Source organism: Ciona intestinalis, chromosome 3 (genome assembly GCF_000224145.3).
Source record: "Ciona intestinalis chromosome 3, KH, whole genome shotgun sequence".
Classification (NCBI taxonomy): domain Eukaryota; kingdom Metazoa; phylum Chordata; class Ascidiacea; order Phlebobranchia; family Cionidae; genus Ciona; species Ciona intestinalis.
In genome coordinates, this window is record NC_020168.2 from 2,654,921 (window position 1) to 2,665,755 (window position 10,835).

General features: G+C 32.8%; 2 protein-coding genes across 5 annotated transcripts in view; one reads left to right on the forward strand and one right to left on the reverse strand.

Moving 5' to 3' along the window:
* LOC100186346 (myosin-2 heavy chain) overlaps positions 1-10,835 on the forward strand; it is a 33,644-nt gene that overhangs the window by 19,086 nt on the left and 3,723 nt on the right. For 3 of the 4 annotated variants that reach the window (XM_009859825.3, XM_026833580.1, XM_026833581.1), the window contains exons 31-33: positions 1,238-1,348; positions 1,925-2,109; positions 9,999-10,122. In XM_009859825.3, coding sequence (XP_009858127.2) covers positions 1,238-1,348; positions 1,925-2,109; positions 9,999-10,122 — 420 coding nt within the window. Of the gene's footprint in view, positions 1-18; positions 130-497; positions 591-1,237; positions 1,349-1,924; positions 2,110-9,998; positions 10,123-10,835 lie in introns of all 4 variants that reach the window. The other variant, XM_026833579.1, reaches the window with a different exon arrangement.
* On the reverse strand, positions 3,120-9,159 carry LOC101242938 (coiled-coil domain-containing protein 27; the record flags this gene model as incomplete). Its single annotated transcript, XM_004225843.4, is given in 10 exon segments — positions 3,120-3,188; positions 3,514-3,705; positions 4,182-4,319; positions 4,662-4,903; positions 5,146-5,344; positions 5,647-5,742; positions 5,937-6,086; positions 6,493-6,646; positions 7,183-7,519; positions 7,730-9,159. Coding segments are annotated over 10 exon segments (1,956 nt in total), but the record flags the coding sequence as incomplete, so codon positions are not given.

Consider the following 10,835-nt stretch of genomic DNA (forward strand, 5'->3'; position numbering starts at 1 on the left):
ACTACATGGAAATAACAGATTGGAGCGTATGAAGATAAACTGCGTAAGTTACGAAACGAACTTCGAAAAGTTCAAAACTTAAACAAAGAAGCTGAAGAAGAAGTTGAACAATGTGAAGCAAGATTAGAAGTAAGTAGAAAATATTATCGCTGAATTATGCTTAACTGGGATTTCTATTCTATATGGGTAAGGCCCTACCAGTGCTGCATGCCAATGAACATAGGCTTTAGCCCTGATTTGCAACAAGGGTAATTACTAATTAGACACATTAGTCTGATGTGAAAAAAACTGTGTTTGTTGGAATTTTACCTCCTGCACAGTATTGTAATACAGGCCATACATTCAAATGTGCACATTTTTAAAGAGCTTTTTTTTGGCACACTCTGCAAAAAAACTGATCTCTATATTTGACTAATATGCACACATAGTAATTTTAAAACAAACACAGCTTAAAATAATTCTGTGTATACAAATTATATTTCCCCTTGTATTGACAGGATATGTCAAGAGAACTTCGTGAAAATCGGGAGAAAAATCGTCTGAGTATTTCTGAGATTGCAAAGAAGGAAGAACAACTTGTTGTATTGAAGGTGTTGTGTTGAAATTGTTCTTATTTATTTTACATTGAATAGACTAGAACAGTGGTTTTTAAACTTTTTTATGATTTACCCTTTCAACAAAGATGTTTATCAGATTTACCCCCAATAAGTATTATGGTGCTCGTTTATTAAAAAGCGAAAACAACTAATTACATCAGTTATATTTAATGCGACAGATGAAGGAGCTTTTTGGCAACAAGTTGCTCAATGTCCGGTAAAGTACCACAATTGGCATAATTTTTTTGTCCTTACAACTGATGTGGAGTTCGATTGGTAGCTAATTTACCCTTTAAATACGTAATTTAAGTAATTTACCCCCAGGGGTATATTAACACCAGTCTAAGAAATACTGGAATGGAAAGAGATTCCTGGGTTGAGAGTTAGTCAGTACATGCACATAAATCAACATCTGTTTAATCATAATAAAATCAATTATGAAAAAACAGGCTTATAAATAACCCATACCTAATAAATGTGTTTTGTATTGCTTATTATATATGTTGATATATTTAAATTTATACTTAAAAGAAATGTTAACTTTTAAAGATCTCAAAATGATTGCATTTTAAAGAAGTTTTTGTCTAAGCTAAGTTTTATTGCAGACAAATAGAATCAAACTAATGGTCTATTTTGTGCAGGTTGAGTTGTCAACTCTGCAGGGAAAATACAAAAAACTTGACGATGATTTCCAGATAAATAAGCATTTACTCGATTCAATGCAAGAAAAACATTCAACTTGCAACCATCAGGTGGAGACAAAGAGCTATTTTTTGCACACTTTTTTGCATGGCTACCATCTGGAATATTTTGTTCAGATTTTTGGAGTTTAAGTTAGCTTTTAAACTAGTTACTAAATACTCGTAATACCATGTGAAAAACATTTGTGAGGAAACATTTTTGAAGCTACATACTAGTAAAACTCTGAAACCCTAAATATTAACAAATGAAACGCTAACCTTGGTATCATTAAACAACAATCATACAGTTTACATAGAGATATTAATTGCAGTTTTAAGAATATTTAATAGAAAAACTTTTGGATTCACTATCTCTAAGTTTAAATTTTTTTTTATAAAAATATGCAAATAATTTGTCATATTATATAGAACTGCTATTAAATAAAAATGTGAGATAAATTCTATTTAGATTTTTTGCAATCAATTAGTCAAATAGAAAATACTCAAAGGTTTGTTACAATTTATAATGTTTAAATAGCGAGTTTGGTCTGAATTAACTAGTTAATATAATATACTAGTATCTATCATAATCTATATTTGTACAAAGTTGCTACTATATCTGACAAAGTTGAATTTTTTTCCTATTAGATTGAAAGTTTACAGCGAGAGTTGGAGGGGTGTAGAAAGGATGGGGCGAGGTTGCGCAACGAGAGTGAAGCCGTCGTGGAAAACGTCAACGCATGGGTGAAGGAACAGAAACTTACCAATGATCGACTTTCTGATAGATTAAAAGAACAAACTAAAGATCTCGCTCAAGTTGCAGCAGAAAGAGAGTAAGTTTTTTTTATTTTCCTTTGTGCGTGAGGTCCTTGTCGAGGACCTGGGAATTTGCCCTGATTTGCATGTTTTGTAATTTATTAGGAATTATGATAACAATCTGAAATTTAGAATTGGTTAACAGGAAAAAAGCCATTCATAGTGTAAAGTATACCCCTTTGGGTAAAAAATTGAAACGCAGGGGCATATCAAGGAATTTAAAAAGGGGGAGTTCGCAAGTTTTTGCTTAGAAAATGGACGCGTATAAAACAGAACGTGCTAAATAAAAGCATACCGCGACTGACATAAATAATAACCCATCAATAGGAAACCCATAAGATTGGTTTTAAACCACAATAATATGACTTCTTTACTATTTTTTTAAGGGTCCTAATTTTACAAAATAACAAAAATCCTTTTTAATATTTTTTTTACTTTGTTTGTTTAAAATCATATTCAAAGGGGGGGATCGGAACCCCTTCCTTGTATAGGCTCCTGTTTGTCAGATGGGTAGTTGCTATATGAAACTAAAACTTCAAAAGCTCTCACAAAATACTTCAGTGTTTTAATAAAAATAGATTTATTTGATTAATTTACAAAGCACAAGTCTCATATTATAAATTAACAAATTGCAAACACAGTAATAATCCCCCCACACAAGCAGCGTGTCTTGTATTTTTATTAAATCCAAGGTAATTTTTTCATAGAACAAATAAACTGTTTAAAAAATTTTTTGGCTTGATGTTCAAAAAACTTACTTTTCAAATGGAAAATGGCATAAAAATTGTAGTGGGTATCATTACCAAATAAATTAATTTCAAATATAAAAAAGTAACAAACATCATTTTCAAAGGTATAATTTCAACATACGTATATTTATATATGTTAGAAATATCTCAAAAATAAAATAAATAAAGATGAAACAACATCATCGCTTCCCTATCTTCTTTCCTTGCTTTTTCTTCTCCCCGGTGCTCGAATCAGATGCAACCAGAGGATTTTCTTCTTCTGGAATTTCCATCGCCACCACTAGGGGCGGTGGTGAGTGACCGAGATCGACGAGTTGTTGATGGAATTCACTTCGGTCGTCAATTATCTAAGGAATTTTTTTAGAAATATTTATTTTTTGACCAAGACACTTGGAAGCTATTTCATCCATGGTTGGCTGTTTTTCGGTGATTTCTCTTTTTTAAATATTATTTAGAACATGCTTTTCCAAACTTTAATTTATGGGAGGCTTTTCTGTATTGGAATTATGTGAGGACAGATTAAGCTTTTATTCTATCTTTTTTGAGTAATATTCCTTCCCGGTGACCTCTGCAAAACACATTATCTATTCAAATGTTTCCTCTTGCCACAGTAGGATAGTTTCTATTCAAGTCGGATAGTCTCTGTACAGATCATATTATCTGTCTTCTCACCTTTTGTATTGACTTCAAAACTTCAGCATCAGCCAACGAATTCTCTGGTTTAGTTGAACCAGGTGCAGTGAAGACAGCTTGCACAACACGTGACCTCAACCTTTCATATTTCGATCCGGTTTGTTCGCTTATAACACGCGCGCTTTGTTCTTTTCTTTGTAAATCACTCAACTCCTTTTGAAACTCATCAATCTAGGGATTTTGATAACAATTTCTTGAGGTTGGTGAATTTAAACTGTTATTAATATATTACAGTAATATTCTATTTTTGAAATTCATCAATCCGAAAATTTTGACATAAATTACTAACGGTTTGAGGAATTCTAACCATGACCGATATATCACAGTGGTAAGCCATGTGTGTTAACTTTAAGGTATAATCTATCACAAACTGGCTTTTGCAACAGGACTGTATTCATAATTGTTGCAACTGTAAAGCTCTCAAGAAGAAAATAAGAATGAAAGAGGTTTTATTGCCATTTTTCTTCCAAGTGGTAATTTTAACTTTTTACATCACTGAAAATGTTTTTATTTTAAAAAAACTTTAACGTATGAAATAAAAGTCTTATTTCAAAAATGAGCTGTCATGTTAATGTTAAGACTAACCAGAATAAAAGAATTCTATAAAAAATTGGTAACAGCCAATTCATTACTTCATATTCACTTACTTGTCGTTGACTCGTTCTCCCACTTTCTATAAATTGTTTATTTTGTCGATGGCACTTCTTCAAATCTCTCGCTTGCTTCTCCAACTTTTCTTGTTGTCGAACATTTGTTGTTTGAGCAACTTGCAATAAACTGTTCATCTAAAATCAAGAGATTCTATAAGTAAGTCACAGTTGTGCATCTACTGCTTTATTGAAATTATATAAAATAAAATATTTTGTGTGTCATGTGTTTGTGGCATTATTTTATTACTTTATAATTCAGTTTAAATAAACAAGCAAATATAAGAAAACATAATAAACATACAAACAAATAAACAATTTTATTTCTTTATAATTTATTATAAATACAACAAGCAAATATAATCAAACATAATAAACATAAACAAACAATTTTATTACTTTTCAATTCTTTAAATGTACAACAAACCACAGCGCATTCATTGTTAAGTTAAGCAACCTACATTACAAATTTGCTCCCACCTCGTTCAACTCTTTCTCCATCGCTCCCACGATTCCTTCGTGTTTCTTCTCTTCACGAAGATTCGCGATTTTATTTGACAGAGCGTGAATTTGTTCTTTAGCTTCGTGATAATCTTGTTTGCTTTTCTCCAACTGCGCGGTGACCTTCTTTATCTTTTGCTCCCTCGAGTGGCCATTCCTCTGTAGTGACTGAACGAGTCCTGATGAAAGGTTGAGCTCCTTTCTTGTGTCTTCCAGTTTCTCTGTTGCATAAAAGTAAAATACAGAATGATTTAACAAAAAAATAAAAAAAAACTTTCAAAAGAACAAAATAAACTCATTTTGGTTTGGTTTTTAAATCATTTTATATTTATATAGGTGTTCTAATTTTACAAAAAAAAAACACATTTCTGTTTGGTTTTATCCTAACAAAACTTAAACTTTATTTTCATTCAAATCCTAAAAAAATGATAAAAATATGTTTTATCGTGACAAATCTTCTCACGTTTAGTTTCTTCAAGTAACTTTTCCTTTTCTTCCAACTCATCTTTGAGATCAAATATGATCTCCTCCTGTGACCTCCTATCCGGAACAGGAAGATCGTGTTCAGTTCGGATCTGATCCAGATGCTCCCGTGCGCTGAGCAAAGAGTCATCAATCGAACTTAATTTCATTTCAAATCTTTCCCCAACGTCTTGCTTTACCTGAACATATTTAGGTTAAATAAAGAAAAATGTGGTTTTTACACAATTTGACACATTTTAAGGTAAACAATGGACAAATTTTAAATTAAAAAAGTGAAGAAAACATAAAAATAGAAAATGTATTTTTTTAAATCTAACTTTAAAAAAAAACTTTTTTAACAGCAAAATAAAAACATTTAACTGTTACTGTTTTAACTTTCTTTATAAAAACAAAAACCATAGGAAAAGAAAAAAATACATGAAAATGTTAACCCCTAACTAAAGTATGACAGAGGTTATAATGTAAGTTTTATTTTACTCACTGATTTTTCATCCTCCATTGATTCTTTATGGTTGGTTCCATTTGTTGTTGGAGTTGAACTTCTTTGTGAATCCATGATCCAAATTTGTTTGTCAATCTGAAATAACATTTTATGAAACAGAAGTTTTACAATAGCTTAGTGCACACCTGCTTTACCAAGAAGAAAAATCAAATCATTTCAAATTTTCAACTGAGTTTACTTTTCTCAGCAGCTTATCTAATACACAATACATAAATTTTGCACGAAACTACCTTTGATAAAATACTATGGGAAAAAAATTATAATTCCACCTCTAGTTTTGCAACTTGATCACGAAGTGTAGCAACCAATCTATCTTTCCTCTCACATTCTCGTTCGTAAACAGCCAACCGACTTATTTCGTCTCCCATCTCAACCAACTTACGATCTTTCTCAGCAACATTGGAATTGCTTTTCATTTCCTGTTAACAACAACTTATTTGGGCGCTATGGCAAAGTGGTTAGCACGCCTGCTTCCAACCCAGAGGTAATGGATTCAAGGCTCATCGTTGCTATCATAATGGGGTATGTGTTCTTGGGCAAGTTACTTAACAGCAATCGCTCCAACTTATTAGTCATACTTAAAATGGGACAAAAATAATCACTCACAAAGTAATAATACATGGTAACTCGTGCTGGTACAAGGTGTATGAACACCCGTGTAATAATGATTGTCGTTTTCCTGTCACTCGAGGATAAAGCAACTTCCATTCATTTATTCAACCAAGTTGGAAAAAATAATATTCTTTTGTAAAAAAAGCTATAACGACAAATCGCACTGGGATTTATATAACAGTTTACCCATTACCCTAATATTTCTAAACATACCATTAACGATTGTTCCGAGTGATTCAACTTCCCTCGTAATTCACTGATCACGCCATCTTTCCTCTTACATTCACCCTCCAATACACTCAACCTCATGATCTCATCTCCCATGTGAAGAAGTCGTTGTTCCTTCTCTCTTAACATGGACACATACCTGGAGTGAATGTTGTTACATTTAATTTTCACTTTTTGCACTGATTTGTCTATTTTTATCAGCGTAGCTAAATAATTCAAAGGCAAAAACCATAGGCGCCTAACATGGGTATGCAAGGTATGCATATATACCCTAAAATAAATCATAGTGCCCAGTATAAATGCATAAACAATTCAATAGCCTGTCTTACAAACACGTCTTAAAATAATCCCTATACATTGGTGATAGTGCAATAATCAATATTTTTCCCAAACAAAAGCTAACAATGTGACAAAACTAAAATGTTCCTGCTTTCGCCGGCAAAATCTTTTACCTCTTAAAACTAATAGGACTATTTTAAAAGCCAGGCGCCAATGGTCAAAGTCAAAACGATAAGCTAACAGTTGAAAACTGTCAAAGTAAAGGTTTTAAAGTTTGGCTTAGAACCTAAGTTAAAATTTGGGTTAAAAATAATAAAATTGGTTAAGACATATTCCTTGAAAGTTGTTTAAAAATATATTACTGGTATTCGTATTATTCGTATAATTCTGTCTTACCATGGATCAGAATCTGCTTCCTTTTCACTCGTTTGTTTGTTCTCACTCCTGTCTCCGTACTCCTCACTCTCCGAGCTTCTCCAAGCTTCTTGCTTCTCCTCCTGACTTGATCTTCCTGGTCCCGCCATCTTCAGGTTGAGAGGAACAGATTTTGATCGTTCACTGAGCACGAGTTTTGATAATGGTGGGGTCACGACCCTGGGGGTTGTTGGGGCTGTATCTGGCCTTAAGTTTATGTTAAATGGCAGAGGTGAACTCGGACTATGCGCCGATTGATTTCGAGCAATATGTGACCGTGATGTGTCAAAATACCCAGATTCTATCTGCTTCTTTTTTCCTGTAAAAAAGGCATTTTGTTTTTAACTGAGCAAAAAATGTAGTTACTGTAATATTTGAAACCTAAATTTCAATTTGAAAAAAATTATAAAAAACCTAAATTTCAATATAAAAAAAAATTTCAATATAAAAAAAATACATAAAAAAATAAAAATAACAACAAATTTTGCGCTAAAAAACATTCTTTAAAACAAAAAACTTCACCCTTCACCTGAGGCGGAGCTAGTTCTACTCGAGTTCTTCCCATCTTCATCTTTATCCTCCATCACAAGATTAAACTCGTGAGGAATTCCTCCATGTCCGAACCTCACCACATCCCCTGGTGCCAACCTCACAGCTCCATTCTGTATCCTATGTTCGTTAACATACGTCCCATACGCCGTGTTCATATCAACCAGTATAAAACAATTCTCTTGTGCTCGCTTTTCCACCACTGCGTGAAAATGTTCAACTTTCCCAGACCCTAACGGGATGTGTGCTCCCACATTCTTCAGCTGATCCGGAGGTTTTAATCCTGATCCTCTACCCACTGAGGTGACATCTGTGTCGAGGTAATACATGTGCCCCGGACTTCTCAAGTACCCTCTCATGTTCTCTTATGGTTTTTCTACTTTACTGAAATGAAGTTTATTTTACACAGCGCTGGTTGGTTTTGTGTTGTTTCTAAATCCTTTCTTCAAAGTCAGAATACTAATATAAATATATACCAACAGTATACGAATTAACCTGTTTTATGTAAGTATCAAATTAATAAACAGTTTTAACAACCTGATAAAAGTTAACTAATATTTGTAAAAAGCTTGTGCTGTTTATCAATTAATGATAAAATAAAGTTTAAACTATATTGCTTAATCTAATGATTTCTGTTAAAACACCAGTATGTAAGCTGCTCCTATTCCATGAATTACAACTAAATATCCAACAATTTGAGTTACGCTGCCTGTGTACTCTTATCCTTGCCACACAAGCGCTTAATATTCCTCTCCAAGTTAATATACTTCACAAACAATGAGCCAGACAAGTAAACCTGTTGAACCCAACAACAAACACACCTGATACACCATACCAAAGATACAAATAACTTGTTTTTGCTCAAAACACCGGCCATTTCTCAACCCTATTGTCCCAACTGTTGTTATATATTATGTCCACCACATACTAATGAATGAAACGGGAGGGCTAGCTGTTGAAACCTAAAACCGTTTCCCTAAGCGTCAACTTTTATTCATAGCAACAACAAAAGAATCTTTATTCCGAAGTCTTACAAACAGGTTCTTTGAGATTTCAAGTTGCTCCTACCCTTTCTTCAAAGGGTCTTAGTGTTTACCTAATCTCTGGCATTCCCAGAAACTTTGAAACATAAGTTTCCTCTTTCTAACCAGTGATAGAATATGAAGAGCACTTGAAACTGTGTAGGTCATTATATAACTCAAAATGGGCAAGTCATACAAGTGAACACTCAACAGTCAACACAACAATAAAATACCCTCCAAATAACACATGCCTTATGTTTAAGAACTAACATACAAACCACACCTTACATAATCTTCACTGTTCAATATACAAATATTTTAAATTATATAGTAATAAACCTTGTAGACCTAAAAACCTAAATAAACCTTATCCTTACACTCCCATAACCACTCATACTTACCAATGAATTTTTCTTGATCCATTCCATAATAAAGCTTCCCAGCAAAGCAAACAAAAGTCACAATTCACATATTTGCTTTGCTCCTAAATTAAATATTATTTAAAGAAAATATCCCAATGGCCTGTTTACTTAGTTCACCCATTGTTACAGAATAAACCAAACAAAGGGCATTGTTCCCAAATAATAGAACATAAGATCCAATATATGGTTTAGTTTCTTTATAAAGAAATTCATTTGATCACCCTGGATTTTGATTTTCAAGGAACTATGCATTGTAATGATTAGCAAAATTCTTGGTCTATTTAACACATACTGAGTTCTTAAGTACTTTATTAAGTATGTACTACCTGTAACACAAAAGTAAACATGGAAAAATATACATGTTTTATTAAAAAAAAAATAATATATATATATGAAAAATATACAACAAGTTATTTAATTAAAAACTACTATATAATATTATATATCTTCACTAAAAGCATTTCCACATAAGAATACATTCTCATATTTACATGAAAACTATCATATAAGTTCATGCTATCATAGTAACACTAATAGAGTGAAATTATACAACACTCTAAAACCCTTTCCCTAAGCCAAACATAGAAAATGTGTTAGGACCTTTAAATATATGTTAAAGGTCCTAACACATTTTCTATGTTTGACAATAAACAGCTGAACTTTTTCTGCTAGTTTTAAACATGACAATAAAAAAATTCCAATTTCATCACAGAAATCAGTTTTATGCTTTAACCACCAAACATAGTTCTTAACAGCAACATATATATAGAAAACATATATTTTCATTAATTGATGTTTTCGACAGCAATCTTCATGCTGCTAACAGAAAACTAAGTGAGGATCTGAATCGACTCAAACTAAATGTTGATGATCTGAAGTCAGAAGCTGATAAGAGTAAAGCATTACAAAGACATTCAGGAGAACAACAGGTTGGATGGATAGTTTTGTTAAACTAAGTATTTTATGACCTAAAATAGAAAATTAGCACCAACCGCATAAAGTTCTGTGTATGAAAATTTCAATATTTATTGAGTACATATATATATGGCTAGCCCATATTGTACATAGCATAATGTACAACTGGAAGGTGGTTCATAGGCGTAAAGTTTTACCAAACGTTAGGGTTGCAAAAACCAGAAAAAAAGGAAGTCTTTGCAACCCTTTGTTTTCGGTTTGCAACCGTTTAAATATGTGCTTTTTAAACGCTCATACAAACGTAAACGTATTCAGAAATACTTAGGGATGAGACAAATTAAAATTACGCGGGTTCGGCGAGTCCGTGTAATGAGAAACGGTCAAATCCGATTGCCCGGCCAGTGACGTCACAGTTGCTATGTCACATGCGCCTTTCGTCAAGCCCACACGAGTGTGCGGTTATCTTACAAACGAAGACCCGTCCATCGGAAATAGTAGGTTTCTAGAACGAAATATCGCGGAAATAAACTACCTAAATCGTTTCCAACACTGCTTTATATTTATATACAATGTTTTTCTCAGCCAAGCAGCATATTTATTACGAATTAGTAGGGGGGATTTACACGTGGATTCATTGCATCATAATAGCGGTTGTTTGAACCTGGCAAATGATTACGACATAATAGCAATTCACACGTTGATTATTGACTTCATAATAGCGATTCAC